The sequence below is a fragment of the Sarcophilus harrisii genome, chromosome 5, assembly GCF_902635505.1.
Source record: "Sarcophilus harrisii chromosome 5, mSarHar1.11, whole genome shotgun sequence".
Classification (NCBI taxonomy): domain Eukaryota; kingdom Metazoa; phylum Chordata; class Mammalia; order Dasyuromorphia; family Dasyuridae; genus Sarcophilus; species Sarcophilus harrisii.
Genome location: NC_045430.1, coordinates 111,920,048 through 111,947,929, shown reverse-complemented (window position 1 = coordinate 111,947,929; position 27,882 = coordinate 111,920,048). Strand labels below are relative to the sequence as shown.

The 27,882-nt window shown below is 33.6% G+C and overlaps 1 protein-coding gene across 1 annotated transcript in view; it reads right to left on the bottom strand.

Annotated features, from left to right (window-relative positions):
* MGST1 (microsomal glutathione S-transferase 1) overlaps positions 1-19,514 on the bottom strand; it is a 29,655-nt gene extending 10,141 nt beyond the window's left edge. Inside the window, exons 1-3 of the mRNA XM_031938362.1 lie at positions 19,408-19,514; positions 7,726-7,877; positions 4,017-4,111 (exon numbers count right to left, since the gene is read on the bottom strand). Coding sequence (XP_031794222.1) covers positions 4,017-4,111; positions 7,726-7,851 — 221 coding nt within the window. The 5' untranslated portion in view covers positions 7,852-7,877; positions 19,408-19,514. The remainder of the gene's footprint in view (positions 1-4,016; positions 4,112-7,725; positions 7,878-19,407) is intronic.
* Between the last annotated feature and the right edge of the window lie 8,368 nt (positions 19,515-27,882).

Genomic DNA, 27,882 nt, shown 5'->3' with positions numbered 1-27,882 from the left:
ATGTAGATTAAATATCTTATGTAGATAAATGAAACAAGTCATTTCAACTTTAGATTGTATGGTATTGTTTTAAGACTCCTCATTCTGGTTATCCTTTCTGATTATTCTTTCAGACTAGGTTACCCTTGTCTCACACCAATTCTGTTAATGTTCTTCCTGAAATGTTGTACACACCATAAACTCAAGATAATGTGTTTAAACTAGGGCAGGGAAGAATGGGACTTTTATCTCCTTCATTTTGAATTATAGATGGGGGCTCACAAGTTAATCTTTTGAAAAATGTATATACTATTTTCTATTTTAATTATTCCCTACAAAACTAAATGTGTTTTTATGATATTGATGCATATGAAACATCTTAATAGTTCAAATATATAAAGAAAACAGCAGCTTTAAATTTTGAAGATATCTCAGCCACTTTCATAAATGGGTATACATTAGAAGAAATAGAACATGGAACAGGAGAAAGAGGAGGAAAAATAGATTTTGATATTCCCTAAAGAATAGGAAGTGAGACACTTCCAGGAACCAAGATAATATAGGAAGAAGTAAATTGTTTTTAACTCTTTCATAAGTACATACTTCCAAATAACCATAAAATAATATCCCAGAACACATCCTGGAATAGCAGAACCAGCAAAAAGACAGGGTGAAACATTCTTTGAGCCAAAGAAATTTGTAAGATTGTCAGGAAAAGTCTATCTCACTTTGGTAAAAGGGGAATGCAGTCCAGGATAAGAATCAAAAAGGATCTTAAAAATTATAGAAGAGAAGTAGAATAAAAATTGGGAAAACAGATGACAGTGATACAAGAGAATTATGAAAAGAGTCTGTCTATAACTTGAAAAAAGAAAACAACTTCTTGAAAAGTAGAATTGGCCAAATGGAAAAGAAGATACAAAAATCCACTGAAGAAAATAACTACTTAAAAATACTATTGACTAAATAAAAAGGAACAATAATTGAGGAAAATAATTATTTAAAAGGTAGAATTGGACAAATGGAAGCTATTGATTCATTCAAACACACAAATTCAAAAGAATGAAAAAATAGAAAAAAGTGTAAAGTACTTAATGGGGAAAAATACTGACTTGGAAAATAAATTCATGAGAGACAATGTGAGAATAAGTGGACTATGTGAAAGCCATAATCAAAAGGGAACCTGGGATCTTTCAAGGAATTAGAAAGGAAAACTGCCCTGATATCCTGGAAATAGAAGGCAAAATAGACAATGAAAAATATAAAAATCACCTCAGGAAAATGATTTGAAAATCAAAACTCCAAAGGAACATTGCCAAATTTTAGAACTATCAGGTCAAGGCAAAAAGCAAGAAAGTGGCCAGAAGAAACAATTTAAATATGAGGAAGTCACAATCAGGATTACATAAGATTTAGCAAGTGTAACATTAAAAGACTGGAGGTCATGGAACATGTTATTCCAGAAGGCAAAGGAACTAAGCTAAATTAAGCATAATGTGTCAAGGTAAAAAAAAAAAAAAATGATCATTTAATAAATTTCAAGCTTTCACAAGAAGACCAAAATTTAAAAAAAAAAAATTGATCTCCAATATCATGATCCAAAAGAAGCATAAACAGGTAAAAAGAATAAAACATAAGGGATTCAACAGAGCTAATCTGTTCTCATCCCTATACGGGAAGATAATACTAATAAAATTGTACAATTAATAGTATAGCTAGAAAAAATATACCTAGACAGAGAGTACAAGTATAAGCTGAATTTGAGGGAATGACATAAAAGTTATTAAGATAATGAAAAAGAGGAGGATACTGGGTGTGGAAAAAAGGGAAAGGTAGAATGGGAGTAAATTATTTCACACAAAGAGGAATAAATGACCTATTACAGTGGAGAAGAAGATGGAATAGTGGATGATGGGTATCATTTGAATCTTATTACTATCAGTATTAATTCAAAGAGGGAATAATATACTCAAGTTGAATGTACACATAATATACCATGTTAAAAATAGAAATCTATTTCACCTGACAGGAAAATAGGAAGGGAGAACATTAAATAAAGGAGGGGATGGGAGGGCAGGGACTGACGAAAATAGGGAAGATTAGGGGAGGTGATAAACAAAAACAAAACAATGGTGAGGAGGGAAAGAGTGAAAAAAAGAGAGAGAAGAAACAGGAGGAAAATTAGGATGGATGGAAATATACAGTACCTATGAATTATGAACTTTCCCATAAAAAGGAAGCAGATAACAGCAGAGTAGATCAAAAACAAGAATGTTACAAAATGTTTATAAGTAACACACTTGAAGCTGAGAGACACACACTGAATAAATGCAAGAGATTGGAAACAAAGGAAAAGGGGCCAGCAGAACCAGGTCTCAACAGTAATCATCAAAATTATGTAATACAAGCCGAGAAAGAAATAGAGTGATGGATCAGTGGAATAGTATAAGTATACAAGACATAATAATTCATGACCATAGTAACAAAGTGCTTTATAAATCCAAAGACTTCAGCCTTTGGGATAAGATCACACTATTTGAAAGCTCTTAGGAAAACTGGAAAACAATAGGACACATACTAGGTGTAGACCAACATCTTACAGCAAATACCAAAATAGGATCAAAATGGGTTCATGACTTAGATATAAAGGGTGATACCACAAGCAAATTAGAAAAGCAAGGAATAGTTAACATGTCAGATTCATGGGGAAGGGAAGAATTCATGACCAAATTACATTATAAAATGTAAAACAGATAACCTTGATTATATTGAAATAAAAAGTTTTTGTTCAAATAAAACCAATGTAACCAAGATTAAAAGTGAAACAGAAAGCTAAAAAATACTCTTTATAGAAAATATCTCTGATAAAGCCAGCCCTTCAAATATATAGACAACTGTTGGTTACAGTTTATAAATTGGGAATAACAACTCTATTCTCCATTTCTTCACATTTTTTAGTTTATTTTTAACCTCCAAAAAATGAAAAAGGAGACAATCTAAAGAAATTGACTGGGTTTTTTTAATCTGGCTTTCTTCTCTTTGCTTTTCATATTTTCCTTATGAAAACTAGTGCCTTCTAACGCTTAAGAAAGCACTTCTATAAATTTTGCTGAAATATATACTAACGGTAACTAATATTGTATGAAGATTATGGAAAAATACAGAATGGACATGAGAAGGCTATAACATTACCAGCCAAGAATTGTATAAGAGAAATGGTATAAAAAATGTTATCAGAGAGATGTTTGCTTCTTGTAAGTCTTGGGGAAATCTATTAACCTCCCAGGGTCTCACTTTCCTCATCCATAAAATTAGAAAATTTTACCATATGACCTCTGAAGTCCCTTCAAGCTCTATATCTACATCTACATTTATATTGTATCTACATTGTATATTATAACTATATGGCACAGTAGAATGCTGGATATGGAGTCAGAAAGACTCAAATTCAGATTCATTGGACACACTACCTGTGTGACATGTCACAATTCTGTTGGTCTTAGTTCTTCATTTATAAAATGAGCTGAAGAAGAAATGGCAACAATATCTTTGCCAAAAAAAAAAATCCCAAATGGGATCACAAAGATTGACATGAATGAAACAATGAACAGTAACAATTACTGGATAAGAAGATAGAATGATTATTTAGCAATAGTGAGTAATAGTAGTTGATAAAATATCTGTGAAGTTGATTGCTATATAGCATTAAGAGAACCAAGACTTCAAATGTTTTAGGTGTATTTCCCCATAGAAGGCCTATATAAAGTCAAAGACAAGAATGGCATAAAATAAAACAGCATTAATGTGTTGGGAGGGGAGGGTCATTCAATAGAGTGTACATAGCAATGGAATAACAGGTTCATCAAATTTATCAAAATATGGAGACTTTCAGGTTTCTAACACTTTGATTCCTACTTTGAATTGACAGCCTTAGAGTAGGTAATGTAGAGCCTCTAGGATGTAAAGTCTTGTTGGGATTCACATTACTATTTCAGCCTTTTTCCAACAATAACAGTTTTTAAGAAATATTAACTTACCTGCGTACACGTTCAACTCTATCATCTGTCCGAAGAAACTTCTTAGCATTCTCCCCTTTACCTGAGGCTAGGGCATCTTCTGGATTGGCATAAGCCTATTCCAAACACACATAAACACATACAATGTCAAACATGGAGAAATATTTAATGAAAATGTGAGTTTTATTCACTACGTAAAATAAACCACTATTTCATGAGATAAAAAAGGTCGATGTCATAAATGTAACTATAATAAAAGATTTAAAAAACAAACATAAGTAAATAAAAATGTCTAAAAGAATGCAATAAATTAAGGAGAGAGTCAGTTTTAGAGAATTCACAGCTTACTTAGAATAATTTATTATATGCATTAGACAAAGCTTAAGATTGAGCAATTCAGTAAAAATTCAGCCACATTCCTATGTATCTCAAATAGTATTTTATTGTCATCCAGTCATCTTAATCATGTTCAACTTTTCATGACCCTCTTTGAGGGTTTCTTGGCAAAGATAATTTGCCATTTCCTTCTCCAGCTCATTTTACAGATGAAGAAACTAAGGCAAAAAGGGTTAAGTTATTTGGCCAGGATCACATAGCTAGTAAATACCTGAGTCTGGATTTGAATTCAGTGCTTCCTGACTCTAAGCCCAGTGCTCTATCCACTGCATCACAAAGCAATTATATATGTACTAGATATATAGAGTTGCTGCATGAATGATTTCCCCTATTTTTTGAAACTGGAGAGCAAACAAAATCTTCAATAGAAATTTATTAATTATTTTCTATGTAAAAGGCAGTGTGCTAAGCACTGGGAATCTCATGGAGTTGGAGAAAGGTAGACAAACAGTCCCAATCCTCAAGGAATTTACATTCTGGTAAGGTATACAGCATATACACTGTTAAGAAAAGGAGTGTGTGTGGGAAGGTAGTGAAGATAGAGACATCAAAGGATAGGAGGAAAATTTAACGAGAAAGAAAGGATATGAAGAACTAATGGGATGAAAGAAGGCTTTATGAAGAAGATGGATTAACTGAATGAAGAGAATGAAAGAGAATGAGATGACTTGCCAACTTTAAGAATAGTTAGAACACTGTTGAGATGTAGAATTTAGAATAAAGAATAATGGGAAATAAAGCTAGAAAATTAGATTGGAGTCAGTTACTCTGGAATTAGTCAATTAGATTAGAAGATCAGTTTCTGGATTTATAAAATGTTTTGACTCAATTATAGTAAATTATTCCCTATGTATACTGCATATTACTTGGCAAAATTGTATATATTTGTTTCCATGTTATCTCCCTTATTACATTGTAAATGACTTGAAGATAGGGAATGTCTTTTGCCCCTTTTGCATCCCTAATGCTTAGTACAATGCCAGTCACATAGTAGGCATTTAATATTTACTGCTATTTGTTTGATTGAGATGGCTTCTGAAATCTTGAAATATCCTAGGCCTGTATTCCTATAAACCTAAGACCATGTTAGTTTTCTTAACTACTTTATTGGCCTAATGACTCATATTGAACTCATCTAAAAACAACTATGGTTGACTATCCTTCCTTGGAAAACAAGAAGTCTGCTCCCTCTTCTTCAGTAAAAGCTTCAGAGTTGTGAGTGAGCTCCAACTTATTCAGCTGCTATTTTTCTTTCCTTTATTTTTTGTCTCAAAAGGTATTGAAAATGTTTTTATTTTAATAGCTTTTATTTTTCCAAATACATGCAAAGATAGTTTTCAACATTTACTTTGTAAAACCTTGTGTTTCAAATTTTTCTTACTCCATTCCTCTCTTCCCCCTTCCCCATGAATAAGTTGGGACACAATTACAGCTCTGGGGCTCTTACTGAAAAAGAGGGAGCAGAGCTCTTGGAAGATGAAGCAAATGCTTGATTTCCAAGGAAGGATGATGTGTGTGTATCTATGTCAATGCTTATTCCTATGTATGTATACACACACACACACACACACACACACACACACACATATCCTTTTTCTGGGAGCTCCCCTTATTTATTAAAGCATGGATTTAGTACATGTACACATACAACATAATGTATAATAACATATTTTCTTGAAGGTAAAGACTATATTTCTTTCTAGCTTTGTTCAATGCCTTGCATAGTATCTGGCACATAATAGGTCCTTAATAGAGGTCTATTGATTGAATGACCAATTTTCCTGAACAATTTTCTTCTCCTTGCTAACTCTTTTTTTTTTTAATTGCAGCAGTATCTTGGAAGTCAATAGTTAAAATAGTCGATCCATTTCCATTGTCTGACTATTTTCTTTCATCTCTTCTTTTAGTTTATCTTTTTCTCATTCTCTCATTCAAATCTTTCTTCTCTTCATTCAAATACTGCCTTTTTTTCACTCCTTTCTAGCTACTTCAATTTAATTCTTTCTATACTATACTCACATAGGTACATATACATGTACATGTATGTACACATACACACACATACACATACATGTATAAACACACATGATACACACATGTGTGTGTGGATATATGATATGTGTATATATACCTATTTACTATATATAGAATCCAAGTTGGGGAATATAACAACTGAGAGTAAAGCCCTAGAGTTATGGGATAAAAGGCAATTGTACCATGAGAGTAAAGGGCCTAGGAGAGAGGAAATAGAATGATAAGGAAGATAGTCCCCAAACAAACTTTTCCTATTTCATCATTTTCCAAAAGACATCCCCAATAAAGAATCCTTTTTTATAACAGGAAATGCCATTTGTGTGTATTGTTTATGCTATATAATAATTTTACTTCCATTAAAAAAAAACACACAAGAATTTAGGATGAATTAGAAGACAATTTGCTCATGTTATAGAATGATCTGAACAATATAAAGAAAAAAAAAAAAGCACTGTGTTTGATGTCATAGCCAAAAGGCACTTCAGAGGTCAGCTAATCATCACCCACTTACTAAGTCAAGGATTTAGGATTCATACTGAGATCCTCTGATTCAAATTTCATCAGTCTTCATTGTAATATGGGTCAAAAGATCTGGAGTCAAATCCTAATGCTGACATTTAGTTCTCTAATGAAGCTTTAGTGAATCACTTGCAGCAAATAGGGTCAAGCATCAAAAATAGAGGAACCAGGAGAACAAAGCAGTCGGTATACTGCCTATGTGATTTGGAGCAATTACTCATAACCTTGATGGGTCTCACTCCCCCCATATGTACGATGAGAGGGTAGATGAGATGATCTCTAGCCTAGTCTTCAAATTCATTTTCATGCCAATGACACCAATAGCTGACTGAAAATGAATAACTTTTTTCCCCTCCTAATCCCTAATTTGCTAAACTCGGCTCTTGAATCATAGGATTCTTGCTTGTTAAATTGGATATTCTCAGAGCTGAGAGTTCTGTGCAGCATGACAAAAGGTGAAAGTTACAATGGAGGTGGTTGAGGGGGTGGGTGGAGGAACCATTTCTAATAAAATTTACAAGTTTTGGGAACAGAGAACTAGTACTATAACTATATCAGATCCAGCTGTACAAAAAATGACTGCCTCATAATTAGGGTGGGAATATATTCCATTTGTGACATTAAACAAAGCACTACTGGGCTAAGAAAAGTAACTGAAGATCATTATTTCAAGAAACTCAGCATTTGAAAGTAAGAAAAGGGAAAGAAATCACTTTTGATATCTTCATATTTTAATGTGCATTTCACTTGGTTCTGCCACGTTACTTTTCTTATTTCTTACCTTTCTTGTTATTCTGAAGAATGATGTTATAATACTCATTAGCATCATTTTTGAAATGACAATGGTTGAATAGGAGATAAAAGCCAAGAAAGTCTGGTTGTCACTCAGCTGGGGAAATTCAGCCATTTTGTTACTTGAGCTTTACTGAAGTCCTAAAAAAGAACTTCGTTATTTTAAACATGACAACAACCAAAATAGCATTCATTAGACATTGAATCTTTTGAGGAGCAGCAGAAATAATGTAGCTTAAAAGAAAAACAAAATAACAATAACCCCATCCTGGATTATTTGGTCCATACATGTTGGCTTCAAAAAGAAACAAGAATGTAATTTTTAAAATTTCAAAATATTGGTTCTATGCTGTTAGTCATTTTTGTATTTACTATAGTGAGAAAACTGTAAGCAAGAAAAAATGGTAAAAATTGCCACCAATTAAACTTCTTCAATGCTTTGAGAGAAAGGGAGCTCCCCATCAGCAGAGTCTGGATGGCTATCTATTGGGGATATTGTAAAGAGGATTCTTCTTGTGAAGAGTGGAATCAAGGGACATCAAAACTATTTTCCAACTCCAAGATCATATGATGATATAAAATCTGTGGAGCCATTCTAAAAATAAAATGTAAAGCAAAATCTAAGAAATATTTATTAATTACCTAATGTAAGCAAGGCTGAGGACTCAATGGCAAATACTAAAAAAATCTTACCTTTTAAGATGGGTTTATATGTCATAGATGATTTACTTGACTCACCAAAACAGGTCAAAAACTACTATTTGTCATTTCACTTTCAATGCAAATGACAAAAATATATGTAAATCTTGTTGCCAGGAGAGTCTCTAAGTCCATCAAGTTAACTAATAAACTTGACTAGCTCTTTGTCTACCTATGTGATCAAGAGATCAAAGATAGAAGAAAAAGATGCATATGTACAAAAACATTTCTATCAACTCTTTTTTGTAAAGGCAAAGCACTAGAAACTAAGGGGTACCCCCTTAATTGGGGAATGACTGAAAAATTTATGGTACATAAAAGTAATAAAATGCCATTTGCTATAAAAAATATTAGTTTCTGTGAAACCTGGGAAGATTTGGATGAACTTGAATAGTTAGCATCTATTCATTTGAATGAACATGTAAAAGAAAAATTTATACGCTAATCAAAATACTGTGCAAAAAACTTTGAAAGAGTTTTTTCCCCTCTAGAGGATTCATGATGAGGCATATTACCCATCTCCTGATAGGGAGTACAGGATAGAGAATTTAGAAAATGCCCAAGTGGGAAATTGCTTTCTATAACCTATGCACAATTTTTGTGAAGATTTTGTCAATCAATAGATCTTTATAAGCTGTCTGTTATATCTTAGGCACCATAATGAGCACTGGGAATACAAAGAAATGCAAAAACCAATTCCTGCTTTCAAGGAATTAACTATCTTCTAGCGAAGGACACAACATTCTAGTTATATGCAGTCAAGCTACATGTAGAATAAACTGGAATCATCCCCAGAAAAAAAGGCAATAGAATTAACTGGAAAAGACTTCCTATAGAAAGTAAGATTTTATACACCATGAACAAGTAGTAATTATACCAGAAATGCAGGGCTGGTTCAATATTACGAAAATGATTAGCATAACTGACTATATCAATAACCAAACTAATTAAAACAATATGGCTATCTCAAAAGATGCAGAAAATGCATGATATATTCCAACAATTATTCATATTAAAAACACTAGAGAGTATAGGAATAAATGGACTATTCCTTAAAATGATCAGTAGCATCTATTTAAAACTATCGACAAGCATACTATGTAATGAAGACAAACTAGAACCATTCCCAATAAGATCAGGGGTGAAACAAGGTTGCTCACTATCACCATTACTATTCAATATAGTATTAGAAATGTTAGCTTTGGCAATAAGAGAAGAAAAGGAGATTAAAGGAATTAGAGTAGGTAATGAGGAAACCAAATTATCACTCTTTGCAGATGATATAATAGCATACTTAGAGAACCCTAGAGAATCAACTAAAAAACTATTGGAAACAATTCACAACTTTACCAATTTTCAGGATATAAAATAAATCCACATAAATCATCAGCATTTTTATACATTATCAACACAGTCCAGCAGCAAGAGATACAAAGAGAAATTCTATTTAAAATAACTGTTGATAAGATAAAATATTTGGAAATCTATCTGCCAAGGCAAAGTCAGGAACTATATGAACACACTACAAAACACTTTCCACACAAATAAAGTCAGATCTAATCAATTGGAAAAATATCAAGTGCTCATGGATAGGCTGGGTGAATATAATAAAAATGATAATACTCCCTAAATTAATCTACTTATTCAGTGCCATGCCAATCAAACTCCCAAGAAATTAGTTTACAGATCTAGAAAAAATTATAGCAAAGTTCATCTGGAAGAACAAAATGTCAAGAATTTCAAGGGAATTAAGGAAAAAATGCAAGTAAAAGTGGCCTAACTGTGCCAGATGAAAACTATATTATAAACCATCAGTCATCAAACTATTTGCTACTGGCTAAGAAATAAAGTAGTGGATCAGTGGAATAGATTAGGTTCACAAGACAAAATATTCAGTAACTATAGCAATTTAATGCTTGACAAACCCAAATACCCCAGCTTTTGGGATAAGAACTCACTATTTGAAAAAAAAAAAAAAACTTCTGGGAAAATTGGAAACTAACATGGCAGAAATTAAGCCCTGACCCCACACCTAACACCATATGCCAAGATAAGGTCAAAATGGGTTCATGATTTAGACATAAAAAGTGATATTATAAGCAAATAAAAAGAACAAAGGATAATTTGTCTCTCAGATCTCTGGAGAAGGAAGAAATTTGCGGCCAAAGAAGAACTGGAGTTCATTAATGAACACAAAATAGATCATTTTGATTATATTAAGTTAAAAAGTTTTTGTACAAACAAAACTAATGCAGACAAGATTAGAAGGGAAGCAATAAAATGGGAAAACATTTTTACATTCAAAGGTTCTGATAAAGTCCTCTTCTAAAATACATAGAAAATTGAGTCAAATTTATAAGAATTCAAGCCATTCTCCAATTTATAAATGGTCAAAGGATATGAACAGATAATTCTCAGATGAGGAAATTGAAACCATTTCAAGTCATATGAAAAAGTGCTTTAAATCACTATTGATCAGAGAAATGAAAATTAAGCAACTCTGAGGTACCACTACACACCTGTCAGATTGGCTAAAATGACAGGAAAAGATAATGATGAATGTTGGAGAGGATGTGGGAAAACTGGGACACTATTATATTGTTGTGAACTGATCAAACCATTCTAGAGAGCAATTTGGCACTATGCCTAAAGAGCTATCAAACTGTATATACTGTGTATACCTTTTGATCCAGCAGTGTTTTTACTGGGTTTATATCCCAAAGAGATTTTAAAGAAGGGAAAGGTGCTCACATGTGTATAAATGTTCATGGCAGCCCTTTTTGTAGTGGCAAGAATCTGGGAATTAAGTGGATCATCAGTTGGAGAATGGCTGAATACATTACGGTATGTGAATGTTATGGAATATTATTGTTATATAAGAAACAATAAGCAGGATGACTTCATAGAGGCCTGGAGAGACTTACATGAATTGATGTTAAGTGAAATGACTAGAACCAGGAGACCATTATACAAGAAGATTATATGATGATCAATTCTGATAGTTGTGATCTTTTCAACAATGAGATGAGTGTTATGGGCCAGAACTTGAAACAAGGTGCTAAGTCAGTGGAATTGAAAGAGACAATAGTTATTTAATTTAGCATGGTACTTAACAGTTCTCTAGTTCAGTACATGTACTTAGTACTTACTACAGTTTTACAAGATTCACATCTTTAAGAAAGCATACATAAACTAGGATCCTCAACCAGGATTGAGTGGGGGATATTCAGAAGCCAGAGCTCGAACTCTCAGAACCAAGACTACAGAAGGCTTTTAAGAAAGCTAACTGGGCCACAGGAAAGGAGACAAGACTTCGAAGGAGACAATAAAGGATTTGGACTTTAATACCTGGCTGCATTTGAGGTGATTATTGAACTGAAACTAAGACTGCCTCCAGAGACCCCAAGGAAACCCCCACAAGAGAAGATTACATTTTAGAAAAGAACATTACAATTCAGGGCAGTTCCAATGATCTTGTGATGAAGAGAGCCATCTACACCCAGAGAGAAGACTGTGGGAACTAAAAAGCTTTAATTAAAAACAAAAGAAAAAAAAAGGAAGATTTTATCTAGAACTTGAAAAAAGTTAGGGAAGATAGGTAGTAAAGAGAAGGAGGGAAAGTATTAAAACATGGAAGATAGCAAAATTACTTAGAGTTGGGAATTGCTGTGTCTTATTTGAGGAACATTAAGGAGACCAATTGTAGAACATGTGAAGAATAAGATGTCAGAAGAGTGGAAAGGCTCAGGGAGCAGGTTTATGAAGGGCTAAAATTTCTTTTATCTTTTTTTTAATTAAAGCTTTTTATTTTCAAAACATATGCATGGATAATTTTTCAACACTGACACTTGCAAAACTTTGGGCTTCAAATTTTACCCTCCTTCTCCCCACACCCTCCCCTAGATGGCAAGTAATGCAATATATGTTATTCATGTTAAAATATATGTTAAATCCAATATATGTAAACATATTTATACAATTATCTTGCTGCACAAGAAAAACCAAATCAAACAGGAAAAAAAATGGGAAAGAAAACAAAATGTAAGCAAATAACAACCAAAAAAGTGAAAATACTAGAGTTCTCACAGTCCTTTCTCTGGGTGGAGATGGCTCTCTTCTTCACAAGATCATTGGAACTGGCCTCAATCATCTCATTGTTGGAAAGAGTCACATCTATCAGAATTGATCATCGTATAGTCTTCTTGTTGCTGTGTATAATGATCTTCTGGTTCTGCTCATTTCACTCAGCGTCAGTTCATGTAAGTCTCTCCAAGCCTCTCTGAAATCATCCTGCTGGTGGTTTCTTATAGAACAATAATATCCCATAGCATTCTATTCCATAACTTATTCAGCCATTCTCCAACTGATGGGCATTCACTTAATTCCCAGTTTCTTGCTACTACCAAAAGGGTTGCCACAGACATTTTTGCACATGTGGACTCCTTTCCTTCCTTTAAGATCTTTTTGGGATATAGACCTAGTAGAAACACTGCTGCATCAAAGGGTATGGACTAAAATTCCTTTTCTCAAGATGATATTCTAACAGAGGAGACAACAAATACATATGCACACACATATACAGATACGTGTGCATACATACATATAAATCTATATGGAATATATGATATATACTAATCAAAAGCCAGTCACCTTAAAGAAAAGGTGCTAGTTGCTAAGGGCTCCTTAAAATAAGTATCCAAAAAGTAGTGCTTGAGATGAGTTTTGGAAGAAACCAGAAATTCTAGGTGAAGACGAAGAGAAAATCTCTATACCAGGAATTTGGTGATTTTAGTAAGTACAAAAGCAGAGAATGGAAGATGAAGCATTATGTGTAAAGAAAATAGATCAGAAAAACTAGATCATAGAGAATGAGGGAAATCATGTGAAAGTCAGCTGAAAAGTATGAAGAAACCAAGTTGTCAAAGAGTTTTGCATAATAGAAGAGTTTAACTTTGGTCCTGAGGTAATAGGGAACCTGTGCAATAGTTCAGTGTTCTGAATTGGTGGAGACGAGAATGTCCACATTTAGATTATAAGTAACCCAAAGGGCAGTGGAGAAATGCATAGTGATTATGAGTAGGTTACTTTCCACACATTTCCAGTTATGACCTATGCACAAAGAGGAATTATCATGAAAGAACTGTATAATAATAAAATGAAATATGAGGAGCAGTCATGCAGGAAGGTTAAGGAATGATAGATGGTTAGATTGGGTGCTACAAATAGCATCACAAAATGAAAAGAGATCTGGTATCAACATTGTAGCACATGGGATAGATCCCTTGGTGATGATCTGTAGAACAATGTAAAATAAAATCACAAAGAATGACATATTAATGATATGGAAGTCATAGCCATTATTGATGTGTTTCACAAACTCATTAAGATATGCACTCTAATTAATTTTAAAATCCAGTGATTTTTCCTCACTGAGAGAAGTAGTATTTGTAAAGAAAAGATAAAAAAGAATTTCTAGGATTATAAGGAATTGACCTGTGGTCAATAGTGACAGAGATGGCCTTGCAGTAATTAAGAGCTGGATTCAAATCTTGGGTCTGATACATATTAGCTATGGGACCAAATCCCTAAACCTCTCGGTACCCAAGAAATTCTCAGACTAAAAAGATAAGCAAATTGTTCATCTACATCAATAGAGAGAGTTTCCCTACTGGGAATCTATATGAAATGAAATCATATGCTTATCCCAATCTAAAAAAGGAAATTAAGAAAGAAATTGGTAAATTGATAATTGAAGGAAAGACATAAAATTAGTACAGGTATACAGTTGTATTTTCTCAGAATGACAAAGAACTCCACTAGACCAGACTATTCCTTCCCTGAAATATGCATATCTCAAAATGAGTCATCCATACTCTATTTAAACATGTTCAATAATGAGGACTAATAACAAAGACTACAAATTGTCTTTTGCTCAAAAAGAAGTTTGTTTTTTTAAACACTAAGGAAGTGATTTATCAGCTGATATCCATAGAATACAGTATCTTTAATTGTCAGACCCAGGATCACTTCTTTCTCTTCCCAGACTGTTTTCGGAGCCATGGGTACAAAAGAGAGGAAAAGAAATGTCAGCACAGGTCACAGAAATCACGACCATAACATTAATTAAAAGGATGCATGCTCAGCTAAGTATATTTTCAAAGTCAAATTTGTAAAGATATCACCATGTTTCTTCCTGGCAACGTTCCTGCCCCTACACAGTTAGAAACCTGCAAAAGTTGTAAAAGTAAGAAAGGTAGAAACAAAATGTTTCCTCTTTTTTTGTGAAAGTTTATGCCAGAAGAGACAGGAATATAGTAAGAACAAGTCACTTAAGAAAGCAATTAGCAGGATTTTTGAGTAAGTAAATGACAAAGCCACACTGCATTCATACTTTGGTATGTCTCTGTTGACTCTCCAATAAAATATGAAAAGTAGAGATTGTTTCTTTTCCATATTCAGACTAGAACAGTGCTTGGCACATAGTAGATACTTAATAAATGCATGTTATTTGACAAGAAAAAAAAAGACAAGTTAATATTCATGAAACTTGGACAAACATGGTGGCTCATCATGGATAGAGAGGACCCTGAATTCTTTGGGTTGCTGAAGTAAAGCTTAAGTTCTAGGAGGTTGCACCTTGCTGGGAAGGCTTTGAATACCTGGCAACAGATTCAATCTTCTTTCCAAGGACCAACCTAATGAAGTTTCGAAAGGTCATATTAATATTTATTTATATTATTTAAATTTATATTATTTAACCATGTTCAGTAATGAGGAATAATAACAAAGACTACAAATTGTCTTTTGCTCAAAAAGAAGTTTGTTTTTTAAACATTAAGGATGTGATTTATCAGCTGATATCCATAGAATACAGTATCTTTAATTGTCAGACCCAGGATCACTTCTTTCTCTTCCCAGACTGTTTCTTCTAGGCTGACTTCTAGGCTGACCACGTGGTGATGAATTCTTTGGCCACAGCAGTCAGTCCTCTGTACCCCAACCTTTTCCTGCCTGTTTAGTGTTAAGAATTAGAGTAACAGGAAAATGGGGCAGAGAATAATAAAAATCACGGTTTTAAATAATCTATAATATAGAAGTAGTCATTAATTCTACATTATAGGCCAGAACATACAGATTCAATAAGCTTTAATTTAGCAGATCCTGTTAAAAATGTAAGATTCTTGTCCAATAATAAACAAATGATTTAATGAGGAAATCAATTTATCAATCTTGATATTCTTATTGTAAATGAAATCAGAAGACAGAAGGCAGTTACAGCTAAATAGATTGTATGGTTATGTGGTAAAAGCAAAGATAATCAAAGGACAGCTTGTGTCCTCCCCGATATACAGAATGATATAAAGAAAAAGTGAGGAAGGACTCCAGTATGCAAAAAATGAATGGGCTGCCTCAAGAGATAGTCAGTTCTTTAGTGGAGGTTATCAAGTATAGCCTGGATAACTACTTGTCCAGCAATGTTGTATAGAGAATTTGTTTCCAGGTATGGGTTAGATTAAATGACCTTTAAGGCTCTTTTCAACACAGATTCTGCTATCATGTGAAATGACCAAGTCTCCTGAATTCAATGCTGCAATCTCTACTATATCCAGAATAAATAAATATATATATATAGATGTACAAGATTCAAAGATTATTGTTCTCCCACTGATGAATTATTTTCATATTGTTAATGATCATCAACAGCAAATATTTCTTTTATTGAATCTTTAACCTATACATAGCACTGTGGTAGACATTGTCAGAGATACAAGACAAAAAATGGCTACCAGTCTCAAGAAATGCAGTCTATTTGGAGATGTTAATAAATGTTGACATATATTAACATGTCATTCTGAGAATATATGATTGTATAAACCTATATTAATTTTATGCCTTTCCTTCAATTACCGATTCATCAATTTCTTTCTTACTTTTCTTTTTTAGATTGGGGTTAACATGTATACCAACATAAGGATATTAATACAAGAGAAAATCACTTTACTTGAAGGCAGTCTAATACTGTTTTATGGCATATCAGCATTTGGAGGAGAAAGACATTTCAAAATGGAGAGGGAAGGATTCACAGGGAAGGTACAATCTGTCATTATCCTTGAGAATAGGCAGGCTTTTGATGGGCAGGAAAGTGTTCAGAGGATAAAAGCAAACATGCTTTTTCATCCAGTCTTTTGTAAAGGGGTTAGTCTTGGTTATGCAATTGGATTGGAATAAGCATTGACTTTATTTAGTATATAATTAGCATCTCTGGGGCAGCACTCAGCAAACAGTGAGTACTAACTAAATATTTTTGACAGAATACTTGTCTTTCCAGAACTTCATGTTCAAGAATTTCTCATAGATCCTGCTCTTTTCCTATTTCCCTTATAGTGTCTATTGCAGGAGATTTTTAAGCTCTTGCTTTAAATCTAAAGATGATTCTAGAGGTGAGAAGCTATTTTTTTTTTTTTTTTTACTTCTGTAATTACATATGATCTTTTGTGAAATACAGGAACAGACTTAAATACTTAAGCCTAAAGTAAGGCCATGATTCAGCATTTTCCCACAAAGCATTTTTTTTTATTGAAACTACTCAAATGTATAGGGATAAAAATTTATGTTACTACTTTACATTCTCATTGTTTAAGATTCATGTCAGTGTACAAGATTATAACCTCTAGACATCCTAAACCATGATAATTAATTACAACATTTCAATGATAATTTGTATTCACTAAATTGTGGTATAAAGAGTATTAAAATTTTCTTCCCCATAAGTTGTCTTAGTTTTACCTCTTGCTACATGTGTGACTTTAAAGTCTCTTTCTTTAACCCTTTGGGTTTCAGTTTCCTCAACTGTGAAATGAAAGTAGACAAAAAAAAGAAAAAAGGCTCAGAAAGCTTAATGAGTTGATTATAGTCATATAAGCTATTAAATAGAAAAATGGATACTTAAGCAGTGAATACATAGGCCATTCAATGTTGCTTTCAGTATAAATTCACAATACTATTGGTCCTAAGGTCTTTATATTTTATCCAGTATGTCAGTGTTGTCTATTATGTTTCTCATGGACCACATGGAAAATATCTAACTATATGATCTTCTAAGAATGGCTTTCTCTGGAAAAAAAAGTTTCAGATCCAGATTGGCTAGAAGGAAAATAACCTGTCGTTTATTCCTGGAGAATATGCACAAAGAAGAACAGTATTAATTTAAGAAGCAAATGTATTGATTTTGAGAGACTGAGGAAGACACTCACTTTTTACCTTTTAGGGGAGGAAAGGGTGCAATTGGTCTTGGGAACTTATGGATATAGGGAGTTCTCTCAAAGGTTTCTATTAATCCAGATCAAGAAATGTTCTGTAATTTAAAATTTTGGAGTTCCTCTGGGGACTAACAGATTAAGATTTACTGAGTGACAGCCAGGAATTCATAGCTGCTGAGCTAAAAGAACATTCAAAAGCAATCTAGTCCAACTTCCTCATTTTCCACATGAATTAAGTAACTGTCCCAAACACACAAGTTGTAAGCATGAGAAGTAGGATTTAAACCCAAATTGACTGATTCCAGAATTCTATCCCCTCTTAAAAAATAAAGGTCCTTTAACAAAGGTCTAATCTCTATTTCTATGCACGTAAAGGAGAGGAAATAAAGATGAAATCACAGATCTAATACTCCACTTTGGTGGAGTATTTTCATCTTGTACAAATTGCCATTTGTAAAATTAGATCAAAGATAGCTCATTTTCTCTCCTCTTATCTTGAAGGTCACACAAGTTAACATTAACCACCAGCCCTTTGCAAACAACCAAGAGCTCCACAACCTGCCCCATGGGTTTGAAATAGTTATCTCTACCATAAAGGGGTGGGGTATCAGTATGAGGAGATAATTATTTAAATATCAGTGATTTAAATCAAGTCAACAGGTGACCATTAAATTACATTCCTGCTACATGCTGGTAAACAGGTGCAACCTTACTTACTACAACCATTTTTTCAGACAATAGGGAGAAAGGTAAAAAAGAAGTGTGGGAGGGAAACATTATATATAAAATTGCCACAAGATTCTTTTAAAGAAATAGAATCAAGTATATAATCCCATTCCCAGCCACCAATTAATTATCTGGAGATTATAGAATAAACCAATTAACAGCTCAACTGTAATTGAGGTTTAGGCTTCTACATTATGTTCTCTAACCTAACTTTTTACTCTCTACAATAAAGATAAGACTAGTGAGTGCACCTTGCCCCTTCAGCAATCAATCCTGGGTCTCCTAAGTGTGTGAAGGCAGTGGTCATGGAATGTCTTAGATTTTTTTTTTTTCATTTACACAGCCCTGTTACCTCTTATCTCTTATCAAAAAGACCAAGCAAGGCTAGGGTACATTTCAGATCCTTGGAATACAAAGGATACCTTCTCTCTTCAGGATCACAATAGTGGGCAGAACTTCCTGTCATTTTTCCCCAAGAGTGAAAATGTCCCATCCATCAGGCAACAAAGACAAAACGTTTAGCTGTGATTTTCTATGGTAATCATAAGCAATTTTTCCAGCTGGATGTCATTTTAGTTAGAGAATTAGAGTCTGATTCACCATGATGGCCTGTAAATATTGAGATCCTTAAGAAACCTTTATCTTGCTTTATAGAATTTGAAAAAAGGAAAAAGTTTTAATGAGGAGTGGAAGAAACTCATAACCCACAGAATATAGGTTTGTTCCAAAAAAATAAAAAATACCAGTTTAGCTACTAATTGTAACATGATCTAGGCAGGGTTGAAGCACCCTACTATCCTCAAATACCCCCCTGCAAAGAAACAAATCAGATACAACAGGAAGTTTCAACCCCTTTTCTCCTGCAGTCTTAGATCTGCTCCTACCACCACTTACACTCCCACCACACAAACAAATCTTCAAATATTGTCTTTGATTCCTATAATCAATAAGGAATTTTAAAACATTGAAAAGGCAAAATAACTAACCTTTCTCCAGCAAGTTTCACCAACTTTCTGAGACTGCCTTCAGAGTTTCACAATACTTTGGCAGTTGGTCAACTCCTCCCCTTATTCAGGGCTGTCTGAAAGGCAGATTTTCTCCCTTTCTATTTGTTTACGAACAAAAGGTTTTACCTCGTGATATCTTTCCCCTCCACTCAGGACCTTTTTTCCGCCTTGGACATGTTCCTGGTCCCACTAGAGAACCCTTCTTTCTGATCTATTATTTTTTTTTCCCCTTATCCAAATTCTGAGAATTCTATAAGTGGAGTAAATAGAATAAATCTGTATTCTATGGCATTTTAATAGTATCTGGGGGATGGGCTAAGGAAAGAGAAGGGTGGTCTTGATTCAACTTAATTTTGTGCAAAAAGATCAAAGAATCACATAATCTCAGAGTTGGAAGGGGGGCTCATATATGAATAAAATCCCTTATACAATATAACTGATAAAATCCAGCCTTTGTTTCAAGATCGCAAGTGAGGGGAAATCCTTATGTTCCAAAATAATGAACTTCCCTTCTGGATAACTCTGAGTGCAGGAAAGTTTTTCCTTTCCATAATGCCTCAATTTCCCTCATTGCAATCCCCTAATTTGTTCCTAATTATGTCTTTTAAAGACATCATCTGACTTGCCTTCTAGACACTTATCAGTGTCCCACCTAAAAGTTGATTTTATGAACATGATTATTCTATATATGATCTGACCATAGCAGAGAACAGACAGATCCTAAACTTTTTATACCTAAAAGCTATAGCTTGGAGGGAACTCTAAGAGTATGTTAATTTTTTTTTTTTTTTGGCTTCCATAACACACTGTTTATTCATTGTGAGCTTGTAGTCCCCTAAATAAAAATTTATATTTTTTCATGCAGACTGTTGCCTAGCCACATTTCTCTCATCTGATACTTATAAAGTCAATTTGTTGAACCCAAGGGTAAGACTTTACATTTATCTCTATGAAATTGCATTTTATTCATTTTGGCCCAACATTCTAGATTATCAAGATCTTAAACTATCCTTCTCAGCTATGCATCATCTGAAAATTTGATAAACCTGTCATCTATGCCTTTCTCCAAGTCATTGATAAAAATGTTAAATAGCACAGAACCAAGCACAGGTCCCTGGAACACTTCACAAGAAATATCCTTCCAGATCGAAATGAAAATATTAAGCAATATTTTTTTGTGTCCAATCATTCAAAAAAATTGAAATCTACTTAACTGCTTTATTATCTGTACTAGTGACCTCTCAAGTTTTGATTATGTATTCCTGTCAGCCAATTTTCTTTTTTTGGAGCACACATACCCAATATGTGTATATTTATCTAACTACAAATTATATAATGAACTTACAGACATTATATTACAGACATAAAAAAAATATACAAAATCAGAATTTTAAAAGATGAGATGAAGATGAAATGAGAAATATTTTTCAATTTCTTTTTGGAGAATAAGAAAACATTTCTAATCTTGAAAACAATGTTATTGATTGAATGCCTCATTAAAAATAGTAAAATAACTTTATGTTTGTCCTGGTGATAAAGAAATAGGGAATAGAACAGAATTGTCAATTCCACTTGTTTTGTAGTTACTAATTATTTAATTAATTTAATTTAATCAATGTAGCTAGCCACTTAAGTGAATTTTTTGAGACTTTTATTGAAAAATGCACCATATAACAACCAAATAAAAAATTCACAGTAAATGAATACAACTATTTCTCAATAAGAGTTGTAATATTCGGGCTAGCTTTCTGGAGGTTGGAAAAACCTTGGTCTAAGCAGGATAGACACCACAAGAATGGTCAGAAATAGAGTCAAAAGTCTTTATTCTGGCCCAGTCTTGATCTTAGAGTAGGCGGCAGGAGAGCCACCAGGAGTATGGCAAAGATAGAATGTCTATCTTTCAGTCCTTCTTAGCCTTATATACCTTATTGTAATTACATCATTACAGCATACTGATTATGTGTGAATTAGAGAACCACTGCATTACCATGCTAAGTACTAAGTATATATGTGAACTCAAGAACCATTATCTCATCAATTCCACCAAGTTAACACCTTGTTTCAAGTATACTTTTCCAGAGTTCCAGCTCTCAACAAAGAGTTATGTTTCTGTATAGATATTTGTGATACAGAAACAAAAAGGAGCAAATACAAATTGTTCTTTTAATTTCAACTCATCAGAAAACATTTTAATATAAATTCATTCCTATTTTTTGTGTAAATGTGTTTAGTGTATGACTGTTTTGGCTAGAAGACAGTAATATATAAAACTAGGAAAGTTAAAAGGACTCATTGTGAAGTGCTTTAAATGATGAGCAGAAGAATTCATACTAGATTGTAGTAGTAAAAGGGAACAATTGAAATTAATTAAGTGGAAAGTAGGGGGTGGTTTAAGCTTTCATTTTAGGAAAATCAGTTTGATGATGAATCTCATCCCTCTCCAGACTATATTTCAGACTTCCTCTACCATCTCTCAAATCATCTTGAAACTCTTTCCAACCTTGAAATTCCTACTTTGCAAGTAGCTTCCACTGGAGAAGCCTTTCCCACTGATTGGATAGCTCCTCCCCAAATCTCCATTTAATGAAGGGAACCCGGCCAGACCAGTCATATTTCAGTATTTTCTCGGTTATATCAGCTTCCTTGTCTTCTCCCTTAGAATGTAAGGCACTTGGTGGCAGTCTACCAGTTTCTTTATCCTTATATTTGTATTCTCAGCATTTAATATAATGCCTGGCACATAGTGATTGTTTAATAAATGTTTATTGATTGACTATCTGGAAAGTAAATTGTAGTTGGAAGAGACTGGATGCAGGAGGATCATTTATTTAGGAGGCCACTGCAATAATGCAGGTGAAAGATAGTGATGTTTTGAACTAGAGTAGTCACTGTATGATTGAAAAGAATGGAATGGATTTAAGAGATATTATGCAAATAAATAAGACTTGTTTGGCACTTAGTTGGATGGAAAATATTAAGGATAATACAATTGTGGTGAATCTTAATGATCAGAAGGATTGTGGTTTCCTTTGCAAAATTAGAGAAGTTCAGGAAAGCAGTGGGTTAAAGGTAATTTAATAAGATCTGCCTAATTTTGCCTGCTCGTCTTGTGCAATTCATTTTCCCTCATCCAAAACTAAAAAAAGGGTAGAAGGGCAAGGTTCTTACTCAAGATTTACTTCACCAGCTTGAAACCTGCCCTAGGGATATCTAGTCTACCCACAAGGTGATCCTGGAGAAGGTGAGAAATATTCAGCACCAGGATGTGGCTATGCACCTGGAGAATTTTGGGATGTAATCCAAATGATTAATGAGAAAATGTGGTTTTATGGGATACAAACCCCATTACTAGCTATCACAAGGAAGGTGAGATATGACCCCTTTTCCTACTCATAGATTTGTTTTGGCATCTTGCATCATATGTCTGGGTTCAGTTATTTTTCAGTCATGTCCAAATACTATTTGGGTCTTACTTCTTATTCAATAAACAGGTAATACCCCTTGTGTGATATCATGGAAAAAATTCTGGAAGTCAGGAGACCTGATTTTTATTACCAGCAGAAGGAACTGGGGAGATACAATCACTATTTTCAAATATTTGAAGGGTTATTATATGAATTAGAGATGAATTTGGATGGATATTTATTGGGATTTTTGTGACTGACAAATGTTCTTCATGTCTAAATTTCTTCAGCTGCAAAATAACAATAACAATGATCTTAGAAATCTCATATAATGATTGTGAGAATCAAGTTAGGTGATGGGTACAACAATGCTATTCAAACGTAAGGAATAATAGCATTAATTCCAATACTACTGGTCTGTACCTGAATACTTGTCAGTGGAAACCTGCCTGATGTAGCTCAGAAAAGGATAATATAAAAAATCAAAATCATGTCTATTTCTCTATTTATTTTTATTAAACCCTTATACCTGTTTGCCTCAATAAGAATAAGAGTGATATCCCTAAGTTTGGGGAAATGATGGGAGACCTCTGATCTAGACATATGGTATTTCTAGGATGAAGAGTTTAATTGAGCTTAAATTGCCAATTACTAAGAAGTTTTCTTGGATGGTTGAACAGATGTCCAACTGAGCTGAATCAAGTCAGTCCTGTTTTAATTTTGAGTAAGATACTCTTTATCCAACATAAAAATGACCCTTTTAAAAGATATTTAATACAACTAATGCCTGGCTCTCCTTTCTCAACACCTGTGACATTCCTCAACTTTATATGAAAAATTGCCTTCTTACTACCACTGATATATCTATTATAGAAAGAAATAGACTTTAGTTTTTAAGACTGTCAAATCAGAAGCTTTTGTAAGAGCAATATGATTCATTCCATTATTACATATCTTAGAACTTGTATGCGGAGCTATAGATTGAGTAAGAGGTATTTGGTATAAGCGTTCACTTGTTTGACAGTTCTGTTTCTAAATTTTGAAAGTAGTGCTCCTGTTAAGTGCATGTCTGACAATGGTATGCCAGGGCTCAGTCATGCAAAATAATTATTGTTCACGGTCCTTTGGCTTAAGTCAATAGCTCTGTATGAAATGCAACATAATGCTGAGATCTAAAGTTTCTAAATCAAAACTAAGGAAAAGGTGACTTTTTAAAACAGATATGTTGGAACATTCTCAAAGTTTCTATAGTGAATATCTAGTGAGTTCCTTGGACCCATAAGAACTATAATATTTCTACAGCAAATCCATCATAGTAATATATCACCCTGCATTTGTTCAGGTGATAATTGATTGTTTCAGTAAAACAATCTAATACAAAAACAGCAAATGATGTTATTGAAGTATGAGCAAATAATGCATACCATTTGTTTTCATGAACTATGCTAGTGACAGAGTGGAAAGAATACCAGACACAGAGTCAAAAAGAGGTGAATTCAAATTTGGCCTCAGATACTTAATAGCTGGGTCAGTCATTTAATCCATTTGTCTGTTTCCTTGTATGTAAAATGAGGATATAATAGTACCAACTTCCCAGAGTTGTTGTGAAGATTAAAGGAAAAAAATCATTGCAGAGAATACAGTAAGCATTATAAAAATGTTAGTTACTCTTACTAAACTTGTCTTTTCAATTTTTAATGTGATTTAAAAAAATTACTATTAATGATTACTATTAATATCTCCCTCTAAAATTTGCTAAAACACATTAATAATTGCTTGAGATTTTATAGTGATGTGTTGATTTTGGCCTTTCAAAAAGTCCATGATTATCTAGCCAGGTATTTTTTTAAAAGCTTTTTATTTTCAAAACATTTGTTTTAGTAATTTTTCAACCTTAACCCTTCCAAAACCTTGTGTTCCAATCCCCCTCCCCTTCCTTTATCCCTTCCCCCATATGGCAAGTAATCCAATATATGTTAAACATGGTAGAAATATGTTAAATCTAATATATGCATCCACATTTATACAATTATTTTGCTGCATAAGAAAAATCAAATTAAACAGAAAAAAATGAGAAAGAAAACGAAATGCAAGCAAACAATAACAAAAAAAGAGTGAAAATGCTATGTTGTGAAGCACACTCAATTTTCACAGTCCTCTCTCTCTCTGGGTGTAGATGGCTCTCTTCATCACAAGATCATCCGAACTGGTCTGAATCATCTCATTGTTGAAGAGAGCCACATCCATCAGAATTGATCATCATTTAATCTTATTCTTGCCATGTACAATGATCTCCTAGTTCTGCTTATTTCATTTAGCATCAATTCAGGTAAGTTTCTCAGATAAGGCCTCTCCAGGCCTTTCTGAAATCATCCTGCTGACTGTTTTTTATAGAATAATAATATTCCATAGCATTCATATACCATAACTTATTCAGCCATCCTCCAACTGATAAGCATCCACTCAGTTCCCAGGTTCTTGCCACTACAAAAAAGGGCTGCCACAAACATTTTTGCACATGTGGGTCCCTTTCCCTCTTTTAAAATCTCTTTGGAATATAGTCCCAGTAGGAACACTGCTGGATCAAAGGGTATGCACAATTTGAACATAGTCCAAATTGCCCTCCAGAATGTTTGGATCCATTCACAATTCCACCAACAATATATTAGTGTCCCAGTTTTTCCACATTCCCTCCAACATTCATCATTATCTTTTCCTGTCATCTTAGCCAATCTGAGAGGTGTATAGTGGTATCTCTGAGTTGTCTTAATTTGTATTTCTCTGATCAACAGTCATTTAGAGCACCTTTTAATATGACTAGAAATGATTTCAATTTCTTCATCTGAAAATTGCCTGTTCATATCTTTTGACCACTTATCGACTGGAGAATGGCTTGATTTTTTATAAATTAGAGTCAATTTTCTATATATTTTAGAAATGAGCCCTTTAACAGAACCCTTCCCAGTTTATTGCTTCCCTTCTAATCTTGTTGGCATTAATTTTGTTTGTACAAAACCTTTTTAACTTAATATAATCAAAATTATCTATTTTGTAATCAGTAATTATAGAGGGCCATAGACAGTGGGGAAATTCATCCCAGAGGGAACCTGCTAACAATGTCTGGTTTGGCTTCCCATCTCCTCTAAGGGCTCTCTGCCTTCCTGAGAAGTCAGGGGGTGGTGACCACCTGTGTTGTGATTGAAGCAGAGTGATACCAGGTGGCAAAGAATCATCTGTACACAATAACAAGTTGTTTCTGTGGTCCTGCATGCACTGCTTTGATTATGTTAGGGTATTAGGGTATATAAAGTTGAGAGAATTTGGAATAAATGGACTCCATGTTTGACCTTCCATGTGAGTCTCACCTCATCACTTCTCTAAGGACTCAGGTTGGTCCTGAGATCCTCCAGAAAGGTAGTCCAGTAGGTATATTTTGTCACTCTGGCCTGGGGGCTCTAGAAAGTACAATGCATTTTGGCACCCCACATTGGGGGCTCTAGAAAGCACACAACAAACAATGATCTTCAGTTATTCTTTGGTCACAAATCCCTTCCTTATCCACAGATCTGAGAGGTAAACTATCCTTTGTTCTTCTTATTTGCTTATAATATCACTTTTTATATTTAAATTATGAATTCACTTTGACCTCATATTGCTATAAGGTGCTAGGTGTGGGGCATTGCCTAATTTCTGCCAAACTAGTTTCCAATTTTCCCAGTTTTTGTCAAATAGTAAGTTCTTATCCCAAAACCTAGGGTCTTTGGGTTTGTCAAACACTAGATACTATATCCATTGACTATTTTGTCCTAACCTATTCTATTGATTGATTACTCTATTTCTTAGCCAGTACCAAATGGTTTTGATGACTACTTCTAGTAGGTATTGTAAGAGAGAATAATGCTTATTATATTAACTCACTCAAGAATAGGTAATGGTTTCACCAAAAGAAGAAACATTCTCTCAAAGGACATGAGAGTGCTAGTAATATCATAGATATCAAATAAATATTTATTACTAAGCACTTGACAGTGCTTTGCACAGGGCCTGACATGTAGTAGGCTCTTGATAAATGCTTGCTGACTTGACTTACTAATAGAATGAAAAGGAACATGTCATCAACTTCTAGTGGATTTGTGGAAAAATCGCAAACCTGTGATATATTGACTGAGAGACTTTACTATAAGAAAAAGGGAAATGTTATCACAAGAACTAGTTTAAAAAGTTGTTTGGTCACACTGTTTGGCATCTGTGTACTATATACTTAGAGGCAACTAGGTGGCTCAATAGATACAATGCTGAGTCAGGAAGTCCAGAGTTCAATTTTGGCCTCAGATACTTATGTTGACATTGGCAAATTTATTTGCCTCATTCAACTGAAAAAGGAAATGACAAACCACTTATCCATCTTATGAACTAATAATTGTATCTAGTTAGAGTTAATTATTAAGATTAATTTGGCTTTTTTGCAACATAACATATGTAAACATTTTATATGATCTCATATGTATAATTGTTACCATGTTACTTATCCTCTCAAGGAGCTGGAGAAGTAGGACAGAGGAACAAAATTTGAAACCCAAATTAAAAAAAATAATAATATTAATCTTTTTTACATGTAATTGGAAAATACTTACAGAAATAAATAAAATATGTTAAAATATAAATGCTTATATTTTACTACAGTGCTTTATTTTGGCATGGAAATGAGCTAAGGTTCTGAAACCTTGACTATATATAAGCCTCTGAAAGGTTATGCCAGCATATCATGTTGTGAAGATTTCAAGTAGATAAGGGCAAAAGGAAGAGGAATAAACATTTTTATATTATCTACTATGTGCCAGGCACTGTGCTAAGTATTTTACAAATATGGTCTCTTTTGAGTTAAGACAACATAATAGTAACAAGAAGTAAAGCCTACTTTTCCCATAAATCATCTGCACAAAGATCTTGAAAATGCACCAGACCAAATTATGATTGGGAAACCCAAGAAAAAGTCACAATGGGTTATTTTTCCAATAAAGGAAAGTTTAGAGAGACAGACAGAAAGGTT